The 23,830-nt window shown below is 45.2% G+C and overlaps 1 protein-coding gene across 2 annotated transcripts in view; it reads left to right on the top strand.

Annotated features, from left to right (window-relative positions):
• The window catches only part of LOC141272060 (oocyte zinc finger protein XlCOF7.1-like), a 58,943-nt gene that overhangs the window by 12,257 nt on the left and 22,856 nt on the right, over positions 1–23,830 (top strand). The window contains exon 7 of one of the 2 annotated variants that reach the window (XM_073682364.1): positions 7,924–9,936. The exons of the other annotated variant lie outside the window; for it this stretch is intronic. Within the exon in view, the coding sequence (XP_073538465.1) occupies positions 7,924–8,864 (941 nt within the window). The 3' untranslated portion in view covers positions 8,865–9,936. Of the gene's footprint in view, positions 1–7,923; positions 9,937–23,830 lie in introns of those variants that run through there. 2 annotated transcript variants of the gene reach the window in all.

Raw genomic sequence — 23,830 nt, 5'->3', positions numbered from 1 at the left:
ATTATGTGGTCCAGAGACACCAGGCCACATTTCAGCATATAACTCTTTTGTATTGCTAATATTGTGCTCCAGCCAGGAGTCCACATTTGAAAATATAAATTCTTTGTGCTAATAGCATGGTCCTGAAACAATGCCACATTTCAGTATATAAATATTTGGTGATACTAATTTTTCTCCAGCCAATAGTCCACATTTCTGAATATAAATTGTTTGTGCTAATAGCGTGCTCCAGAAAGCAGGCCACATTTCAGTATATAAATATTTTGTGCTACTAGCTTGCTCCAGCTTGGAGTCCACATTTCTGAATCTAAATTGTTTGTGCTAATAGCATGCTCCAGAAAGCAGGCCACATTTCAGTATATAAATTCTTTATGCTAATTGTGTGTTCCAGCCAGCAGTTAACATTTTAGTATCTAAATCCTTTGTGCTTAATGTGTGGTCCAGCAAGGAGTCCACATTTCAGCATGGGACAAGGCCTAGGACAGGGGGGAAAGCATTTAGAAAAATATACTCTTGTAACTTGGATCTAACAGAGTGGCAAACCAGTGGGCAGCACTATTTCTAATCCTAACAATGCGGGTAACAATCATGTTGCAGATAGTCGCTCTCATGAGGTACAAGTCCATGGTGTGTTGGTGGCAGGGTAACACTCAAGCTTGCTTCCTCTGTCCCTTCCCGCCAACCTCGAACAACAGACAGGAGATCATTATCCTCTTCGTCTCCTGAGTATTGTGCGCCCATCATCTCTTCCTTCTCTATTTGTTCCTCGGCTCCCGCACCTTCACTAACAGTTTGTCTGTTACCATAAGCCCTCCTTGATTGCTGTAATCCACCCTTCCTTGGCACCTGCCTGTGCAAAGACAGTCCAGAACTTAGAGATGTTATCCCTTCCGCATCCTCTTCTGCTTCCTCTTCTTCCTCTGGGACCACCACCTCCTCCCTCAGACTATTCAAAGTGTGCTCCCGCATGTAGATGACTGGAATAGTGATGCCATTTCGAAACTTTGCAGAAGGATGCAGAGGTCCTTCATCTGTGCCCACTCTGCAAGCTTGACTTGCGCCACGTCTGTACTGCATTGGCCCAGGCTATGCAAAATGACATACTGCACCAGGGCTCGTTGCTGCTGCTACAGTCACTGCAATATTTGCAGAGTGGAATTCCACCGTGTCAGCACATCGCAAGTCAACCGGTTAACCGGTAGGCCGAAAGACCTCTGTAGCGATGCAAGTCGATGACCCGCGAGGTGCGAATGGCGGAAGTGAGCACACAGCGACCGTGCTTTCTGAAGCAGCGCATCCAGGCCGGTATAGTGGTGGAGAAATTGCTGTACAACCAGGTTGAGGACGTGAGCCATGCAAGTCACGTGTGTGAGACTGCCCCAGCGTATTTCCACCACCAGATTCACATTGTTATTGCATACAGCCATCCCTGGCTTCAGGTTCATTGGAGACAGCCATTGCTTACACTAAGCCTGGATAGCTGTCCACAACTCTTGAGAAGTGTGATTGCGATCTCCAAGGCATATTAATTTAAGGACTATTGCACTGTTGGAACGCATGTCTCATTAACAGAGAGGTTGAGGCCAAAGGTGGAGGCTTTAGAGTAGGTGGAGGAGGCAGAAGCAGTGAAGGAAGTGTTAGATACAGAGGTTTCTCCCTCCAGCCTTGGAGATTCCTTGACTTGGTGTCTAGTAACACCTTGGTGTCTAGTGGTTTAGTTCACCATCCCTTGGTGTGTGGTGGTTTAGTTCTCCATCTTCTGGTGTGTAGTGGTTTAGGTCTCCATCCCCAAGCGCCTGGCAAGCCTTGTGATTTCAAGACTTGTGAAGCAGCCCCTTGCCCGCCTGCCCCCACAGCCACCAGAGTCACCCAGTGCCCAGTCAGTGAGATGTAACGCCCTGGCCATGCTTGCTCGTCCTGGTGTCAGTGGTGAAATACACCGTCAGACATAGATTTTTTTAAGGAACGGGTGATGTTGTCTGCGACATACCGGTGAAGTGCAGGCACAGCTTTCTTAGAGAAGTAATGGCAACTTGGCAACTGGTACTGAGGGACTTCGACGATCATCAGCTTTCGGAAACCGTCTGTATCCACCAGGCGGAAGGGAAGCATTTCCGTGGCCAACAGATTGGAGATGGTGAAGTTCAAGCTCTTAGCTTTGGCATGTTTAGGAGGAAACAATCTTTTATGTGACCACAACTGCGGGACCGAGGGCTGGCTGTTGTGCTGACAGAGGGTGGGTGGAGTAGCATGAACATGAAAATCTGCTGGACTGTGAGTGAGGTGCAGGTGGAGATGTTATGGTGGATTGAGAAAGATGTGATGTGTTCGTTGTCTGAGATAGGTCAAAAACAGCAGGCATGTCCACTTCCGTAACAGCTGACAGGCTGTCACTCACCCCTACTGTAGCGGGTTGGAGGAGGAATAAGCAGCACTTGCTGTGGTTGGAGAGGCCCGCTAGTCTGCATTTTAGCGTAGTGAGATTCCCAGTCGAACACATGTTGATCGTGCATGTGCTGGTTCATGCATATAGTAGTGAAATTATTGGAATTTTTGCCTCTGTTGAGTCATCTTTTACACAGTTAGCAGATAACTTGAGTTGGCTCATCCTTTGCGGTCTCAAAAAAGGCCCAGGCTAGGCAGCTCTTGCCGCCCCTGTGTACTGCAGACCCGTGACCGCTGCTGGCCACAGCCAGAGTTGTGGCTGAGGATGCAGTGCTTGTCGTCTTTGCTTCATTCAGTGTCTGTGCGGGAAGCAACAATTTAACCTCCTCGTCTTCCTCCTCCTCTGCTGCATGCCTCTGGGTTCACACCAAGTGGGATCTACAACCTCATCGTCATCCTCTGTGTTCTCCCACTCCTCGCCTTGAGGGTCACCCTCCTCCTCTTCCTGCCCTGACAACACAGTACCGTCCGCGTGTGCCTCAGGGATTTGAGTCTCATCAAGATCACCTCCACCCCTGGGGGTTAACCTCTGGTGACGAGAGTCTGGATTCTGCTCGGACCCTTCTTCGTCCGGCCCGGGATCCAAATGAAAAAAATTTTCAGGCCTCGGTGCAGATGCTTTCCTCCTCTTGACTCTGTAAATCTTTGGAGCAGACCTCTGATGCCCATGGAATAGAATATGTGAACAGCTCTGCAGACTCGCCTATCTGTGGTTCCACACAGTCAGTTGGGCAGTTGGAGAGATATGGGGAAGCAAAGGTAAATGGGGTGCCACCTCTGAGTGTGTGATATTGAAGTGGAGGAAGAGGAGAGGAGGCCGCTTGATGCAGCGCTTGCCATCCACTGGAGCACATGCTCTTTCTTGCCCTCATCTACAAGGCGTGCCGCTGTGCGGCTGCCAAAGAAAGGGAGTCGAGTAGTTTGTCCTGTAACAGGAGTTGTCAAAATGCTGCACAATTATCATAGAATCATAGAATGGTAGAGTTGGGAGGGACCTCCTGGGTCATCTGGTCCAACCCCCTGCTCAAAGCAGGATTCACTAAATCATCTCAGACAGATGTCTGTCCAGCCTCTGTTTGAAGACGTCCATTGAAGGAGAACTCGCCACCTCTCGTGGCAGCCTGTTCCACTCATTGATCACCCTGTCAAAAAGTTTTTTCTAATATCTAATCTGTGTCTCCTCCCATTCAGTTTCATCCCATTGCTTCTAGTCACTTACTTAATTGCTTACTGCAGCAAAACAAACATATTTCTCATCTCTCATATCATCCCTGTCTCACAACCTTAAACAGCTATTCAGTACTTTCAGTTCTCTCCTCCGTCCCCCAGCTTCCCCTCCCTCTACTCTCATCTCAGCTGAAGACTTTGCCTCATTCTTCAAGCAGAAGATTGACATTGTAATGCAAAGATTTTGCCTGAAGTCCCCACAGCCCCTCCTCATAACTACTCAACTCTCCTCCAAAATCAGCTTCTTCGCCATCATGCGAACTTTCCTCTTTACTCTCCAAACCACATCTCACCACCTGTGAACTTGACCCAATCCTGTCCCAACTTATTCCAAACCTTACCACAGCCTTCATCCGAACCCTAACCCACCTCTTCAACCAGTCATTAACAACCAGTGTCTTCCCCTCATGCTTCAAACATAAATAGTTCGATCACACCCATCCTTCATAAGCCCTCCCTTAATCCATCCTCTGTGTCTAGCTATCAGCCCATATCACTTCTCCCCTATGCCTTAAAACTACTGGAACAGCACATCCATTTTGAACTGTCCTCCCACCACTCCTCCTGCTCCTTCTTTGACCACTTACTATCTGGCTTCCGACTGCAACATTCCACTGAAACTGCCCAGATTAAAGTCACCAATGACCTACTAACCGCCAAGTCCAAGCGACACTACTTTATCCTTCTCATGGAGGACCTGTCCTCTGCCTTTGACACAGTGGACCATTCCCTCTTACTACAGACTCTCATCTCTTGGCATCACAGACTTGGCCCTATCTTGGATCTCCTCATACCTAACAGACCTGACATTCAGTTTCTCCCAGTCACACACTACCTCCTCATCTCGCCCCCTATCTGTCGGTGTCCCCCAAGGATCAGTTATAGCACCCCTGCTCTTCTCCATCTACACCTTTGGCCTGGGACAGTTCATAGAGTCTAACGGCTTTCACTATCACCTCTATGCTGATGACACACAGGTTTACCTTTCTGGAGCTGATATCACCTCCTTACAAACCAGAATCCCACAATATCTGTCCGCTATTTCATCATTCTTCTCTGCTAGATTTCTAAAACTTAACAAGGATAAAACCAAATTCATTATCTTTCCACCATCTTATTCAACTGCACCAACTGACCTATCTATCAAAGTCAATGGCTGCCCACTCTCCCCAGTCCAGTAAGCTTGACTCTGATCTCTCCTTCAAACCTGAAATCAAAGCTCTTGCCACTGCCTGCCGACTTCGACTCCAAAATATCTCCCAGATCCTCACATTCCTCAACCATGAATCTGCAAAAAACACTAGTGGATGCCCTCATCTCCCTCCTCAACTACTGCAACCTCCTGCTCTGTGGCCTCCTTTCTAACACTCTCGCACACCTCCAATCTATCCTAAACTCTGCTGGCCGTCTAATCCACCTGTCACCCCACTATTCCCCAGTTCTCCCCTCTGTCCATCCCTGCACTGGCTCCTCATTGCCCAGAGACTCCAGTTCAAAACCCTAACTTTGGCAAACAAAGCCATCCAAAACCTGTTTCCTCCATACATCTGTGACCTAGTCTCCCAATACTTACCTGCACGCAACCTCCAATCCTCACAAGATTTCCTTCTCTACTCCCCTCTTATCTCCCACAATAGCATACAAGATTTCTCCCATGCATCTCCCCTACGCTGGAACTCTCTACCCCAATATATCAGACTCTCGCCTACCGTGGAAACATTCAAAAGGAACCTGAAGACCTACCTCTTTCGACAAGCGTACAACCTGCAGTAACCCTCACTCCACCATACTGCTACATGACCATCTCTAGCCTCACCTACTGTATCCTCATCCATCCCTTGTAGATTGTGAGCCCTAGCGAGCAGGTTCCTCTCTCCTGTACAAGTTGGTGACTCATTTGTTGTTAGCTATGTATACCCCTTTACACATGTAAAGCGCCAAGGAATAAATGGCGCTATAATAATAAATAATAATAATTATACTATTTGTACACGGGGTCAATTGATGCCACTTTTCCTGGTGTCTGCCCCTAATTTGAGGGCAGCTTTTGGGCCTCCCTGAAGGTGTTGACTATGCGATTGGTTGTGCATCTCATTGAATTCAATGGGGTTTGGATATGTTCTTCGAACCATCTGGCGAACATCGGGACGATCGCCGATCAGAACGAACCGAACCTTGAAAAAGGTTTGCTCTACTCTACTCAACACCTCTCTTGGCAGCCTTTTCCTCTAGTTAATCACCCTCACTGTCAAAATTTTTTTTCTAATATCTAATCTGAATCTTCTCCATTCAGTTTCATCCCATTGCTTCTAGTCTTTGTTTGTGCTATGAGAATAAAGCTGATCCCTCTACAGTGTGACAGCCCTTGAGATATTTGTAGACAGCTATTAAGTCTCCTCTCAGTCTTCTCTTTTGCAAGCTAAACATTCCCAAATCCTCTAACCGTTCCTCATAGGACATTGTTTGCAGACCGGTCACCATTCTGGTCGCTCTTCTCTGAACTTGCTCCAGTTTCTTCATGTCTTTTATAAAATGTGGTGCCCAGAACTGGACAAGTATTCCAGATGAGATCTGACCAAAGAGGAGTAGCAGGGGATAATTACTTCATGTGATGTAGACTTTATGATTCTGTTAATGCAACCCAGAATTGTGTTTGCCTTTTTTGCTGCTAGATCACAATGTTGATCACCTGTGCAGTCTGTGATCTATTAGTATACCCAAGTGTTTTTCACGTGCTGTTGCTTAGCCCTATTCCTCCCAATTTGTATATGCTTTTTTCATTATTCTTGCCTAGATGTAGGACTTTGCATTTCTCTCTGTTAAAAACCATTCTGTTAGTCACTGCCCACTGCTCCAGTTTGTTTAGATCTTTTTGAATCCTCTCTATTCTCTAGTGTTAGCTATCCCTCCTAGCTTTGTGTCATCAGCAAATTTAATCAGTTTACCGTCAATTCCTTCATCTAAATCATTGATAAAGATGTTGAACAACACAGGGCCCAGGACAGAGCCATGTGGTACCCCACTTGATATATTCTTCCAACTGGATGTGCAACCATTTGACCACTCATTGAGTCCGATCATTTATGAATCCACCTTACAGTTGCCTGTCCATTCTATAGTTGGTCATTTTTTCAATAAGGATAGTACGAGATACTTAGTGAAATACTTTGCTGAAGTCAAGATATACTATATCCACCTCATTTCCCTGATCCACCCAGTCAGTGATTCTGTCATAGAAGGAAATTAAGTTAGTCTGACATGACTGATTAGTTACAAACCCATGCTGGCTCGGGTTAATTATTTCATTCTCATAAATGTACTAGCTTACAAGTTGTTTAATAATTTGTTCAAAGATCTTTCCCGGGATAGAAGTAAGGCTCACAGGCCGATAGTTCCCTGGGTCCACATTCTTCCCCTTTTTGAAGATAGGGACAATATTTGCTCTTCTCCAGTCTTCTGGGACTTCTCCTGTTCTCCAAGAATTTTCCAAAATTATGGAGAGTGGTTCAATAATTTCCTATGCTATCTCCTTCAGTACCCTAGGATTTAATTCATCTGGACCTGAATACTTCAATTAATTTATGTTAGCTAAATATTACCTCACTATCGCTCTGTTTATAGATAGTGTGGATTCTTCTATTCCTTCAATAGTACAGTGAAGATTAGGTGATGTTACATTTACTTTCTGAGATAAAACAGATGCAAGAGGAGGTGATTTGAACTTTTTTTTTACTTTTTTTTAAACCTTTTACAACCCATCAGTGGCCCCTGCAATCATTTCACTGATGCGCCAATGGGAGTGTGGAATGACGAGAGCCTTCTGACATGTGTTAAATCCCGCTGTCAGAGATTGACAGCCAGATTTAACAAATTAACAGCTGTTAAACGCAGATGACAGCTGATTAACTCAGCTGTGATGCACAATGAAAGATGATGGGCCAGCTCTGGAGCTGGCATCAGTCAGGGACAAGACATATGAGGTAAATATACGTCATAAACCTCTCACAACATAAGAGATTTCGAAATCCTTGCATTCTTGTTTTCTTTACATTTTACACAGCATTCCAATGTTTCTGAAATTGGGGTTGTTCAAGGTCTTTTGTTGCAGCTAATGTCTTACTCAGTTGTAAATCTAATTTTACTACAAATTGTATAGACACTTTAATAAATAAATGTTATAAAATGTACATTAGAACTAATATGTCTAAAAGGCACTGTTATGAGTAATATCAATTGTTTCATCTTTGGCAGATGACTGTACCAGGAGCCCAAAGGAACATATGATATTTTCAGATGTTAAAGCAGATGACCGTAGTATCACACCAGATACATATGAAGAGTATGCCATTATCCAAGATACACCTCCAGCCTTTCACAACAAAGATGTATCATCTGATTCCTTTCAACAGGTTCTTTCTACTGATTCATCACAGACTTTTAAACAAAATAAAAATATCCAAAGGGATGGTGAACATCAAAGAGATCACGCAAGAAAGAAGCAATTTTCATGTTCAGAATGTGGTAAACGTTTTACAGACAAAACAAATCTTGTTATACATCAGAGAATTCACACAGGGGAGAAGCCATTTTCATGTTCAGAATGTGGGAAATGTTTTAATAAGAAAGCATATCTTGTGACACATCTGAGAATTCACACAGGAGAAAAGCCATTTTCATGTTCAGAATGTGGGAAATGTTTTACAGACAAAACCTCTTTTGTTAGACATCAAAAAACTCACACAGGGGAGAAGCCATTTTCATGTTCAGAATGTGGCAAATGTTTTAATAATAAAACATATCTTGTTGAACATCAGAGAATTCACACAGGGGAGAAGCCATGTTTATGTTTAGAATGTGGGAAATGTTTTAATAAGAAATCAAATCTTGTTGAACATCAGAGAATTCACACAGGGGAGAAGCCATTTTTATGTTTAGAATGTGGGAAATGTTTTAATCAGAGATCGCATCTTGTTTCACATCAGAGAATTCACACAGGGGAGAAGCCATTTTCATGTTCAGAATGTGGGAAATTTTTTGCAGACAAATCAACTTTTGTTAGACATCAAAGAATCCACACAGGGAAGAAATTATTTTCATGTCCAGAATGTGGGAAATGTTCTCAGAAATATAATCTTGCTAAACATAAGAAAACTCACACAAGGGAGAAGCAATTATTATTATGTTCAGTGTGAGGGAAATGTTTTTTACAGAAAATAAATCTTGTTACACATCTGAGAATTCACACAGGTTAAAATGAATGTTCATGTACAGAATGTAGGAAATATTTTCCAAACAAATCAAATCTTGTTAAACATCAGAGAAGTCACACAGCGGAGAAGCCATTTTCATGTTCCCAATGTGGTAAATATCTTACATCTAAATCAGATCTTCTTAGACATCAGATTATTCACACGGGAGAAAAAAATATTTTCATGTTTAGAATTTGGAAATGTTTTAACCAAAAATCTATTTTTGTTGCACATCAGATCACTCACATAAGGAAGTAGACATTTTTCTTTTCTTTTAATTACTCTTGACAAATTGTACAAGGTACAAACATCAGTTACAATGAAAGTAAAGTCATATGTCATAGATGAGGAGTAGAAAGCAACTTAAAGGGGTTGTCCACTACTTGGACAACCCCTTCTTGATTTAAATGTTTGGCTCCGTTAAAATAAAAAAACTATACTCACCTCCCATGCTGGCGCCGTTCTAGTAGTGTCAGCACTCGAGGTCCCGAGGCTATCGCGCGGTTGTTGTAACATATGACCACGGCGCCCAATTGGTGCCGGCGTCACTTTCCTCGTCTTCGGAAAAATCGTACATGAAGAGGAAGTCCGGGCTGCAGCTGATCTCTGACTTTTTCTTCATGTTCAATTCGACAAGATGCCGGGACCGTGAGAGGGGCGCTGATTGGGCTCTGGCGTCATGTGTCACAAAAACAGCACTGGAGCCCCGGGAAGAGTGAGTGCCGACACTGCCGGAACGGTGCCAGCACAGAAAATGAGTATAAGCTTTTTTATTTCATCGGGGCCAAGCGTGGGGTATGAGAAATAGTTGTCCAATTAGTGACAACTTCTTCAAAGCATTATTTGATGATTCAGGAATATATTAAATTATCAATAAGCATTTGTCATCAAAAAGCAAATAGAATCTAAACTCACCCATACACTAAATGGGCAACTTGATAGAGACACCGTTGTTGTTTTTGGCTGCAATTTTCCACAGAATGATTCTTAATGGGGTTTTCGGATTCATAAAGCCTGTTTCTGAGCTGCAGCTGGTTTTAAATAAAATAAAACTATCCTTTACTCACAGTCCCTTGGTCCAGTGCTGAGTCCCTGCCACTGTTCTTTTTTCTGTAATGTGTCTTCCAAGCAAAATTGACAAAATTGGTGATGATATAAGGGTGTGAGTCTCAGAAATGGCAATCCTAGTGTATGCTGCACTTCCCAATCACAGAGCGAACAGTCCAGCTAAGATAATTTAGGTGCAGTAAGGGCTCATTCATAGTTACATAGTTTATAAGGCCGAAAAAAGACAAGCGTCCATCCAGTTCAGCCTATTTCTTGTGCACTGCAGCTATTCCGCAGCGTTGATCCAGGGGAAGGCAAAAAAAAAAAACCATGCGGTATAGGCCAATTTACATCATTGAGGAAAAATTCACTTCCCGACACCAATCTGGCAGTCAGATTAAATCCCTGGATTAATTAACTAAGCATAAGATGTAATTTTATTGTTATCAAGAAAGGTGTCCAGGCCTCTCTTGAACTCATTAAGTGAGTTGGACATCACCACTTCCTCTCCCAGAGAGTTCCAGAGTCTCACGGCTCTGACCGTAAAGAATCCCCTTCTATGCTAGTGCAGGAACCTCCTTTCCTCCAGACGCATAGTGTGCCCCCTCGTCTTTGTCACCATCCTTGGTATAAACAGGTCATGGGAGAGATCTCTGTACTGCCCCCTGATGTATTTATACATGTTTATGAGGTCTCCCCTAAGCCTTCTCTTTTCCAACGTAAATAGGCCTAATTTTGACAACCTCTCTGGGTATTCTAGTCCCTCCATTGCCCTTATTACCTTAGTCGCCCTCCTTTGTACCCTCTCTAGCTCCAATATGTCTTTCCTGAGCACCGGAGCCCAGAATTGTGCACAATATTCTAAGTGCGGCCTTACCAGCGCTTTATACAGAGGAAGAACAATGTTCTCATCATATGCCCCTATTCCTCTTCTGATGCATGCCATGACTCTATTTGCCTTCGCAGCTGCTGCCTGACACTGGGCACTCCAATTTAATTTGCTATTAACCAAGACGTTTTTCTTTCCCATGTGCATGACCTTACATTTATCGGCATTGAACCCCATTTGCCATTTTTTGGCCCAACTCCCCAATTTATCTAAATCCTCCTGTATCTGTGCCCTATCCTCATCTGTATTAACTACTTTATAAAGTTTAGTATCATCTGCAAATATTGCTATTTTACTATGCAACCCTTCCACTAGATCATTAATAAATATATTAAATAATATAGGGCCCAAGACAGACCCTTGAGGCACCCCGCTAGTAACCCTGACACACCCTGAGCTTACTCCATTGATAACCACCCTCTGCTTTCTATCACTCAGCCAGCTATTTACCCACTTGCACACATTATCCCCCAGACCAAGCATTCTCATTTTATATACCAACCTTTTGTGTGGCACGGTATCAAACGCTTTGGAGAAGTCAAGGTATACAACATCCACTGACTCTCCCCGGTCCAGCTGTGAGCTCACCTCCTCATAGAAGGCGATCAGGTTTGTTTGGCAGGAGCGATCCCTCATGAATCCATGTTGATATGGAGTTAGACAGTTATTATCATTAAGATATTCTACAATAGCATCTCTAAGAAATCCTTCAAACAATTTACCCACAACAGACGTTAAGCTGACTGGTCTATAGTTCCCAGGGTCACTTTTACACCCCATTTGCATTCGAGTGCTCTCCATAGTTTTCACGGATAGCACTCGTACCTACAATAGTGGATGAGACTGTTTACATGTCCTTGATTTTTCATGGAACGAGCAGTTTGCTCAAAATCGTGGACACGTGTCTGATATTGTTTCAAATGTTGGATCAAAATCGGCAATGCAAGTCTATGGGTCTGTAAAAAAAAAAAAAACGGTCAGCATTCGGATGCCATCCGAGTGTGGTCCGATTTTCATTGAATGTTAGATAGGAGCGTCCCACCCCGCATGTTTGGTGCTCTTTAGAGTGCCAATGAACATACAGTGATTGCCTGCCACTCACTGTAATGCTGTAGCCATGTTGGCTGAGGCATTACAGTGATTGGCTGGCCTCATAGCGTCATCATCAGTAGTGATGAGCGAACGTGCTCGCCACTACTCGGTACTCGCCTGAGCATCATGATGCTCGACAAGTATTTCCGGGTTGCTCAGGCGGGAAGTCGGGTCCCCTCCCTGCATGTTTGGCGCTCTTTAGAAAGCCAATGAACATGCAGGGATTGCCTGCCATGCACTGTAATGCCGTAGCCATGTTGGTTGTGGGCATTACAGTGATTGGCTGGCCGCACAGCGTCATCAGCTGTATATCAGACCTGGAGCTGCCATGCTCGTCACAGTCACTCCGGATCAGACAGTGTAGGGAGAGGTGCTGCTGCTGTGTCAGGGAGAGATTTGCTTGTGTATTAGGTAGTATAGGGAGAAAAACCGTACATTACACATATCCATCTTAACAAACAGTCCTTCTGAGGACTAATCCATCTGCAGAGATATCAGGCAGGCAGTGTATATAGGCAGGCAGGCAGGGTATATAGCAGACTGCAGTGCATATAGCAAAAGAGGCTCCATTCCAGTTCTGTCGGCTGCTGCTGTTAGATATTTCTAGAAATAGGCCCTGGTCTCAGGGGCCAGGAATAATGTTTTTTGCATCTTAATCCTCATTATTTTCTTAAAAAGCAATCCAGAGAACATGGTTTTTCTGCGCCATTTCCTTGTTGGCACAGCAGAATACAGCTAGGTCATTTCCATATTACAGCCCTAAAAATCCATCTATTTAAAACTGTGTTTTCTCCGTCACACGGATCACATATACGTTTTCAGAAAATACTGCCATTTCTGGCCTCCATTAATTTTTTTTTTCAGTGTGTCAGCAAAGTTTTTGACACTGGTTTGCTGTTCAAAACAGTTACCTACAGGCCAGGTATTTAAAACTGTGTGTTCTCCGTCACACAGATTACATATACGTTGTCAGAAAATACTGCCATTTTTGCCCTCCATTAAAAAAAATTTCAGTGTGTCAGTGAAGCAATTGACACCAGATTGCTGTTCAAAATAGTTACCTACAGGCCAGCTATTCAAAACTGTGTTTTCTCCGTCACACGGCTCATATATACGTTGTCAGAAAATACTGCCATTTCTGGCCTCCATTAAAAAAAAATTTCAGTGTGTCAGCAAAGTTTTTGACACTGGTTTGCTGTTCAAAACAGTTACCTACAGGCCAGGTACTTAAAACTGTGTTTTCTCCGTCACACGACTCACATATACGTTGTCAGAAAATACTGCCATTTCTGGCCTCCATTAAAAATTTCTTTCAGTGTGTCAGTGAAGCAATTCACAGCAGTTTGCTGGTCAAACTACTTACCTACAGGCCAGGTATTTAAAACTGTTTTCTCCGTCACACGGATCAAACTCAGTCATTTGTAGTGAGCGTGGAAGATACTATCCTCCATTTAAAATGGGCAAGGGACGGGGAACTGGACGTGATGGTAATGTTGCATGCAGAGGCCGAGGACAAGGCCGTGGGCAAGCCGAAATTGTGCACAACAAACACCCACATCTTCTCGCCTGACCTTCCTGTCCCAATTTCTAGGGGACCGCAGCACACCACTATTGAATCCAGAGCAGTGTCAAAAGGTTGTTGGTTGGATAGCGGATAATGCTTCCAGTCACTTAGCCACCACCACCCTGTCTTCCACACGGTCAAGTATCAGTAGCCATGAGTCTGGACCGCATATTTCTCACCCTAATCCTCCTTCCTCCCACCATGCCGAGCACCCAGAGACAACTGATCCCACACTTGGACACTCTGAAGAGCTGTTCACTTTTCCATTTATAGATTCGGGCCTCTCGCCCGGTCCACTTGAATCGGGGCAAGAGGAGATCGCGTGTAGCGATGCCCAAATATTTAAGCAGCCACGGTCACACAAAGGCGACGGTGGGAAAGTGTCACAACAGGTGGACGATGATGAGACACAATTGCCAGAATGTCAGGAGGAGGACCAGGGTGCGCAAGTGGAAGATGAGGTGGTGGATGATATAGAAACTGACCCAACATGGCAGAAGGACATGCAGAGCGAGGACAGCAGCACACAGGGAGGGAGACAGAGCACCCCAACAGGCAGGAAGAAGCAGTGTGGTGGCCACAGACAGAAGGCAGGCAACCGTTCCCCGTAACACCAACAGGAAGGACTTTGCCAGTACAACTGTTAGGTCTTCCCGAGTCTGGTTGTTTTTTAAAGACTATGCCGATAAGCCCAAAAAGGCCATTTGCACCACCTACCAGGCCAGCATCAGCAGGGGTGGCAAAACGACCAGCCTGACCACCACCAGCATGATCAGGCACATGGCAGCAAAGTACCCGACTTTGTGGGCCGAACACCAGGGTCCAGGAACAGTGTCTGTGGGTGGCACCATTGCTTCTTCCGCTGTTGTGCATGCAAGCCAATCCCCTGTCCATGGTGCATGTGAAGATTCCTCCTGCCCTGCACCTGTCGTTGCACACTCTCAAGTAGCAGTATCAGGAAACACGTCCTTGTCCCAGCGCAGTGTTCAGTTGTCCATACCCAGTCCCTGGAACGCAAGCACAAATATGCAGCCCACGCCCCACAGGCCACACTACTAAATTCTCACATTTCACGACTGCTTGCGCTCAAAATGTTGCCTTTTAGGCTCATGGAGATGGAAGCATTCCGCAACCTGATGGCGGCGGCTGTCCCTCGATACTCGGTTCCCAGCCGCCACTATTTCTCCCGGTGTGCTGTCCCCGCATTACACAAGCACGTGTCCCAAAACATTAACCGTGCTCTCAACAACGCAGTTACTGGTAAAGTCCACCTAACCACGGACACGTGGACAAGTGCTTGTGGGTAGGGACGGTACATCTCACTGACGGCACACTGGGTTAACATAGTGGAAGCCGGGACCCAGTCGGACCTTGGAACGGAACACGTCCTCCCGACGCCAAGGACTGCGGGCCCTAGGTCAATCAGGGTTGCCCCCACGGTCTACAGCTCCTGCACCTCTTCCTCCTCCTCTTCAGCCTCCATCTCCGAAATGACCACATCAGTCACAAGCTGGAAGCACTGCAGCACTGCCTCAGCCAAGCGCCACATGCTGTGCTGAAGTAATATGCTTAGGTGAAAAACCACACAATGCTGAAGAGTTGTGGACAGCTCTGAAAGAGCAGGCAGATCTGTGGCTCACACTGCTGAACCTACAGCCAGGCATGGTCGTGTGTGACAATGGCCGGAACCTGGTGGCGGCTCTGAGGCGAGGCGAGCTCACACACGTACCATGCCTGGACCATGTGCTTAACCTCGTGGTTCAGAGGTTTCTCAAATCCTACCCGGAGCTGCCAGATCTGCTTGTTAAAGTACGCCGCCTGTGTGCCCATTTTAGAAAGTCAGCTACAGCTTCCGCCGCTCCTTGCAGTATTTCAGCAACGTTTGCAGCTTCCGGCTCACAGACTGGTGTGTGATGTCCCCACGCGTTGGAACTCTACACTGCAGATCTTGGGAAGGATTTGTGAGCAGAAGAGGGCAGTTGTTGAGTACCAGCATCAACAAGGCCGTCGGTATTCAGTTCAGACTCCACACATAAGACCTCAGGAGTGGACATGGATGTCAGACATATGTACCATCCTCCAAAACTTTGAGGACTCCACCAAGATGGTGAGCGGCGATGATGCCATAATTAGCGTCACCATCCCTCTTCTCTGTCTACTGAAACAGTCTCTGCTCACAATCAAAGAGGATGCATTGCAGGCGGAGAACGATGAGATGGAGCAAGGAACCATATAGGGTGATTACACACAGCCAAGCCTCATCTCATCCCAACGTGGATTGGGTGACAGTGAGGAAGAGGAGGAAGGACAGGAGCTAGTTTCATGCACTATAGACGGTAATACCTGCACAGTTGTCATACCGTCTGTTCAGCGTGGATGGCCAGAGGACAGAGAGGAGGAGAGCATGGTCAGTTATCCACTTGGTGAGGACATGGAAGTCTTGCCTATTAGTAGTCTGGCACGCATGGCCGAGTTTATGTTACGCTGCCTTTCCCATGACCTTCGCGTTCTCAAAATTTTGGGTGACAGTCATTACTGGTTGGTGACACTTCTAGACCCATGCTACAAGGAGAACTTTATATCTCTTATTCCTGAGGCTGACAGGTCTACAAAAATGGGGCTGTACCAGAAGGCCCTTGTTGCGGAACAATTAAAAAAATTCCCACCTGAAAACGCTGGCGGCACAGGGCACACTTTGTTGGACAACCAAGGAGTACAGGCGAGAGAGACACAACTTCAATCCAGCAGAGGCAGGGGAACACTGTCAAAGTTTTGGGAGAGTTTTCTCAGACCCTCCCATCGCACAGGCCCTGAGGCGCGGAGTACTCTCACAAGGAATGCAAAGTTTTGGAAGATGCTGAGGGAGTACCTTGCCGACCGTACCAACGTCCTTTTGATTCCGCTGTGCCTTATAATTATTGGGTATCCAAGCTGGATACATGGAATGAACTGGCTCTCTATGCCTTGGAGGTCTTGGCCTGCCCTGCCGCCAGCGTTTTATCAGAGCGGGTTTTCAGTGCCGCTGGTGGAATTATAACTGTTCAGCGCATCCGCCTGTCAACTTAAAATGCTGACAAGCTGACTCTTATAAAAATTAACAAGGGCTGGATTGGGCAAGACTTCTCAACACCACCGAATGATAGCAGAGTAACATAAACTCCAATCCAGTGTCTTTTCTTGGGAGGTGTATTCCCATGCACCTTTTCACACCCACACATGGGTATACGGTTCCTGATTTTGGCTATTTGCTCTAGTCCTCCTCCTTCTCCTCATCCTCCACCACCATATCACCAGGGTGACCGTAGTCCGTGATGCAACACCCACCTAATTTTTTTAAAGGGTGTTTATGATGCCCGTAAAAAAAATTTTTATACAGTATGTTCATGTATACCCCCCAGTGGTAAATGTTTGTCAGCCCATACACTTAGTGCATGGACATTACAAGTATAGGAGGCCCGCTCCTTTCTAATGGGAACATTTTTTTATGAGGCCCTCTTCCATGTCTCTTCCAAGGGGCATTGAAGTGCCTCCAAATTTTTGGCAGCCCTTGCATTCACTGCATAGGCCAACACTATGGGAGACTCTCTCCTTTCTAATGGGAATTTGTCGTTACTGTGGCCCTGCTCTGTGTGTCTTTTAATTCTTAGTGGCGTTTTTCCTAAAATTGTCAGCCGTTGGACTCACTGCATACCCTATAACTATATAGCAGACTCTCTCCTTTCTAATGGGAACATGTCGCACCTTGTTACTGTGGCCCTGCTCCATGTGTCTTTAAATTCTTAGTGGGGTTTTTCCTAAAATTGTCAGCCGTTGGACTCACTGCATACCCTATAACTGTATAGTAGACTCTCTCCTTTCTAATGGGAACATGTCGTACCTTGTTACTGTGGCCCTGCTCCATGTGTCTTTAAATTCTTAGTGGGTTTTTTCCTAAAATTGTCAGCCGTTGGACTCACTGCATACCCTATAACTGTATAGTAGACTCTCTCCTTTCTAATGGGAACATGTCGTACCTTGCTACTGTGGCCCTACTCCAAGTGTCTTTAAATTCTTAGTGGGGTTTTTCCTAAAATTGTCAGCCGTTGGACTCACTGCATACCCTATAACTGTATAGTAGACTCTCTCCTTTCTAATGGGAACATGTCGTACCTTGCTACTGTGGCCCTGCTCCAAGTGTCTTTAAATTCTTAGTGGGGTTTTTCCTAAAATTGTCAGCCGTTGGACTCACTGCATACCCTATAACTGTGTAGTAGACTCTCTCCTTTCTAATGGGAACATGTCGTACCTTGTTACTGTGGCCCTGCTCCATGTGTCTTTAAATTCTTAGTGGGGTTTTTCCTAAAATTGTCAGCCATTGGACTCACTGCATACCCTATAACTGTATAGCAGACCCTCTCCTTTCTAATGGGAACATGTTGTACCTTGTTACAGCGGCCCTGCTCCATGTGTCTTTAAATTCTTAGTGGGGTTTTTACTTAAATTGTCAGCCGTTGGAATCACTGCATACCCTATAACTGTATAGCAGACACTCTCATTTCTAATGGGAACATGTCGTACCTTGTTACTGTGGCCCTGCTCTGTGTGTCTTTAAATTCTTAGTGGGGTTTTTCCTAAAATTTTGGCAGCCCTTGCAGTCACAGCATGGGCATTACCACTATAGGACACCCACTTGTTAATAATGGGAACAACAAAGCATAGCCGGCTGATGGCTCTCTAACAATAGCTGGGGCCGACTGCTGGCCTTTTAAGAATAGTAAGGGCCATCTGATGTCCCTATAAAATAGTCTTTATGACTTTCAGCGTCCCTCCATTATAAATAAAACAGGATGTTTCTGATGATGTGTCACACACCACATTGCCAGATAAGGTTGTAAAATGTTAAAATGACATTTCCCGGTGATTGCATTTGTCTTAAAAAAAACGTAAAAAAAACAAAACAATAGGATCTTTATTTAGTATAAAAAACAGCGTAACCAATATAAAAACAATGTAATCACATTGTTCAGCTCATGCACCTCCTCCTCCATCTCCGAAATGACCACATCAGTCACAAGCTGACATCACTGCAGCACTGCCTTGGCCAAGTGGCAACAAGCTGTGCTGAAGATAACATGCTTAATGCTTAATTGACAAACCGCCCAGCGCTGCAGAGTTGTTGAAAGCTTTAACACAGCAGCCTGTTCTGTGGCTCTCACCGCTGAACATACAGCCAGGCATGGTCATGTGTGACAATGGGCGGAACTTGGTGACGGAGAAATGACAGCCGGTAGATACGGTTTCCCTCTATGCCAGTCCTTTCACCGAGCTAAAGAATATGGCTGTGGTGAAATACAACTCCCACTGAGAAGCTGTTTCAGATTGAAAAACATTGTGCCTACCAGAGGATTTGATTCTGAGGGCTAACCTTTCTCCCCCGCTCAAGAGCCCCATGGCAGCTGCAAAGTTAGCGCTATCATGACCTCTCCTCAGGTAGAAGCCAAGGCACACCAGAGGATTCTCTGGTGGGACCGTCCAACCCTGCCAAGAAGCAGTCCTGGCTAAGAAAAGTGTGTGGAAAGGTTCCTAGACACTCTATGGCTGCTTTTTTACTGAGGAGGAAACACACGCAAACACGGGGAGAACATACAAAGTCCTTGCAGATGTTGTCCTTGCTGGGATTTGAACCCAGGATCCCAGCGCTGCAAGTCTTCAGTGCTAACCACTGATCCAATGTGCTGCCGTTCACCCTCTAATATCTAACAGGCTGGAGAAACTTGCACCTACTGCCACTCTATCTTCAGCTCCTTTGTGAGAAACTAATGTCTTTGGGCAGCCACTCAGTCTACCAAATAAAATTCCTGAGAAATACTGGTACTGGGGGCAGTGCTAATACCATGGCGTCGTACCATAGTTTGCTGGACATATTCCAGGCTGGTAGGAGGAAAGCAAATTCCCACAGAAAAGTAATGTTCAGGGACCCGCGCTTGTAGAAGATGGAGACAACACCGGGAGAAATAGTGACGGCTGGGGACCGAGTATGGACACGAGGCATGTGGTTGTGAAAAGCTTCCGCCTCCACGAGCCTAAAAGGCCACATTTCAAGTGAAAGCAGCTTTACAGGACTTCCTGTGAGAAATGACACGCAGGGTAGATAGGGTTTCCCTCTATGCCAGTCCTTTCACCGAGCTAAATACAACTGTCAGCAAAAAAAGTTGTGGACTGGCTCCGTACCGTCCCTGGCCACATTCACCTGTCCACGTGTTTGTGGTTAGGCGGTCCTTCCCAGTAAGTGCACTGGGGAGGGCACGGGTAATGTTGTGGGACTCGTGCTTGTGGAAGGCGGAGGCGATACCGGGAAATATAGTGGCAGCTGGGGACAGAGTATGGACACGAGGCATGTGGTTGTGAAAAGCTTCCGCCTCCACGAGCTTAAAAGGCCATATTTCAAGTGCAAAAAGCTGCCCAGAAATCTGACAGTTTAGCGTTGCGGCCTGTGGGTGGGTGGCTGGCTGCAAACTTGCACTTGCATTCCAAGTAACAGAAAACTAAGCAGATGGTGGCCTCTATCATCATCATGGCCTCACCTCGGCACTATGAACTCTCCTGAAGGAGAAGCCAGGGCCCGCCAGAGGAATCTCCGGTTCTCTGGTGGGCCCGTTCAACCCTGCCGAAAAGCAGCCCTAGCTAAGAAAAGTGTGGGGGAAGGTTCCCGGACACTCTATGGATGCTTTTTTAATGTTGATCGGCCATGCTTATGCATGTTATTTCTCAAACCGCATTACAGATCAAGCCATTGTCCAACTCTGTATTCAAGAAATTAAATGCGCAAAGAAAGATGTGTGTGTGTGTCAAAGCACCACCGACAAGGGCGAGTTGATGTTGGACGGGCTGCCATTGCTTCTGCAACAAGCTGCATTACAGGACTTCCTGTGAGAAATGACATGCAGGGTAGATAGGGTTTCCCTCTATGCCAGTCCTTTCACCGAGCTAAATACAACTGTCAGCAAAAAAGTTGTGGACTGGCTCCGTACTGTCCCTGGCCACATTCACCTGTCCACGTGTTTGTGGTTAGGCGGTCCTTTCCAGTAAGTGCACTGGGAGGGCACGGGTAATGTTGTGGGACCCGTGCTTGTGGAAGGCGGAGGCGGTACCGGGAAATATAGTGGCGGCTGGGGACCAAGTATGGACACCCGGCTGCCGCCGGCATGAGGTTATGAAAAGCTTCCGCCTCCATGAGCCTAAAAGGTCACATTTCAATTGCAAGCAGCTGTCAAAAATTTGGCAGTATAGTATTACAACCTGTGGGTGGGTGGCTGGCTGCCTGCATACTTGCGCTTGCATTCCAAGGAATGGAGTAGGGACAACTGAACGCTGCAGTGGGACAAGGATGTGGACGGTGATTGTTGCAAGTCTGCAACGACAGGTTCATGGCGGGAGGCATCTTCGCATGCGCCAAGGATCACTTATGATGGGCACATTTTTAGGCAGTGACCTGGGAATCAGAGATGCTTCCAGAGGTCTTCCCCATGCTGTTCCCATGACTTTTCAGCACTGTATCCATGTGTCTGATGATGTGTCATACACCACATGGCCAGATAAGGTCGTAAAATGTTAAAATGAAATTTCCTGGTGAATGCATTTGTCTTGGTTGAAAGCAATGCAAAAGTGCAAAAACGCATCAAAAATACTACGTGTGAACATAGCCCAAGGTGTGGAGGAGTATTTTTGTTTTTGGTTATTTATTTTGCTTTATATACATTGTACATGTCATGGAAAGGATGTTCCTTAACATATTTCCCAAACATATTTTTCTCGTTTTGGTATGTTTTATTGTGAGTCCTTAAAAGTGGCGTAATACCTCTGACAACGTTGTTGACAGAAGTGACCTGAGAGTCAGAAATGCTTCCAGGGGTCTTCCACATGCTGTCCCCATGTCATTTGAGCACTGTTCCCATCGGTTTGGGCAATTTTTAGGCCCTCTGCAGACCGCCAGGGGGGAGCTGCCTGAAAAATGCTTGCGTTTCCCATAGACTTACATTGGGCTCGTTGCTCGGGTCGAGCACCCGAGTATTCCAATTTGCTCGACCCGAGCAACGAGTACCCAAGCATTTTAGTGCTCGCTCATCATTAGTCATCAGGTCTATATAAGACCTGGTGACCCTATACTCGTCACAGTGTACCCCAGAAACAGAGAAGCGGGATGGTAACGCTAATTATGCGCCATCACTGGTCAGCGCCCACTTTTCTCCTCCTGGTTCACATATATAAGAGGCCCTGTATCCACACACACCCCACCACTGCCCCCTGAGGAAGTACGGAAACACGTGTCGGGGCCTCCCCTGACACTGTTGGTTATCTCCTACCTTTTACTAAGTATGTCCTATTCAGCTTAACCTATGTGATATTTGCATTATCGTGTGTTGGAGTGTATGACTTATGGTCGTCTGCACTGACCTTATATAGGTCATATGATTAATGTTACTGTGATTTTATCAACACACATGCTGCTGTTACCAATGAATTGTATTGGTTAAGCTATGTGACCTCATATGTTGTTGGTTTGGTTTAAATCTGACACCAACTGTGTCTCTATCTACCCTCTGTTGCCTCACCTACCCATGTTATGTCTGATATTATATGGAACTTATACAATGTGTGTCTCTTTGAATATATTTAATAAATTATGAAGTCTTTTTAGTCATCACATTGTGTCTTAACTATGTTATATTCAGGGGTGGTTTAAACACTTATGGCTGTCCTTTTTCTGCCTAATTGATATTTAGTGGTATGCCCCTTATTCCCTATGAGGTCTTGTTCTCCATTGTCATTTTCTTCTTATTGTAGTCCTGTGGATATATATTTGTATGTTACTATAATTGGTCTGTGATCTACAGCATTATATTGGCTGATTATTGTAACATCCTCTAGAGGCCTTTTATTGTTTTTTACTGTTTTATCAGCGATCATGTTTTGATCCTTGTTTTAATTAATTCTAAATAAAGATGATATGCTTTTATTACTATATGGAACTCTTCATTTTTCTGGGGTTTGTTTTCCCCGGGAAAGGTTTTAAACTACTCCCACAGATACAGGCGCAGAGTAGAAAAATTTGTTTTTAGGTACACTACTCCCACAAACTCGGGCGCAGAGTAGAATTTTTTTTTTTAGGCACACTACTCCCATAGACACGGGTGCAAAGTACACAGAGGCTTCTTGGCAGGGTGCATGCACACACAAAACCTAACCCTGTCCCTCATTCCAGCTGTGTCCTGTCCCTAAGCTAATTACAGCAGAAATGCGACGGCACCTGTGATGCGGCATTTATACAGACCTGGTCACTTGGTGCGCAGGCCAATCTCAGCCATAACAATACTTGACATGGCTGTGATGGCTCCAGAAGTACCCTGAGCCTAAAAGCTTGCTGAGTGGCTGCAATGCAGTCTTTCAACAAACTTTATTCGGCATCGAACCCGAACATTAAACCGGACTTCCGGTAAAAAGTTAGTGTTCGGAGTTCGGTACCGGACACTAGGTCTCGGGTACAAACCCTGAACTTTACAGTTGGGGTTTGCTCATCCCTTATCCAAATAGTTCAATTTTGGTCTCATCTGACCAGACTATAGTCTCCAAGTATTTCACAGGCTTGTCTAAATGTTGTTGAGAAGACTTTAAACGCACTTGAACATGCTTTTTGTTCTGCAATGGAGTCTTGCGTGGTGAGCATGCATACAGGCCATGGAGGTTGGGTGCATTACTTAAGAGTTTTCATTGAAACAATTGCATTGTCTACGATTTAAGGGTGCACACAGCGCCAGAAACACATAAAAGTGATTTTTATATTATCAACATGTGGATTTTAAATGACATATGGAATAAAATGTGAAGATTTTATGTATTTTCTTGGCTGTGCTGATCAACTTTAATTTTCTTGGACATACTATCTCTATGCTGATGACTCCCATTTATACTCATTTTCTTCTGATATCAACCCCTCATTACTACAAAATACCAGAGATTGTCTGCCTGTTGTCTCTAACATCATGTCCTCCCTCCATCTGAAACTGAATCTCTCCAAAACTGAACTTCCCTTGTTTTCTCCCTCTACTAACCTACCTATACCCGATATAGCAATCTCCTTGGTTGCTTTAAGCATAACTCCCCAGCAGCAAACTCATTGTCTTGGGGTCGTATTTGACATAGAACTTTGCTTTATTCAATATATCCAATCACTCGCTCACTCATGTTACCTGCATCTTAAAAATATCTCCAGAATACAACCTTTTCTCACCTTTGAAACTGCAAAAACTCTTATTCACTCTCATCTGGATTATTGCAACT

The sequence above is a fragment of the Phyllobates terribilis genome, unplaced genomic scaffold (assembly GCF_046119375.1).
Source record: "Phyllobates terribilis strain yellow unplaced genomic scaffold, ASM4611937v1 Scaffold_5__5_contigs__length_657084704, whole genome shotgun sequence".
NCBI lineage: Eukaryota > Metazoa > Chordata > Amphibia > Anura > Dendrobatidae > Phyllobates > Phyllobates terribilis.
The sequence above is the reverse complement of the archived record's forward strand: the minus strand, read 5'-3'. Positions and strand labels throughout refer to the sequence as shown.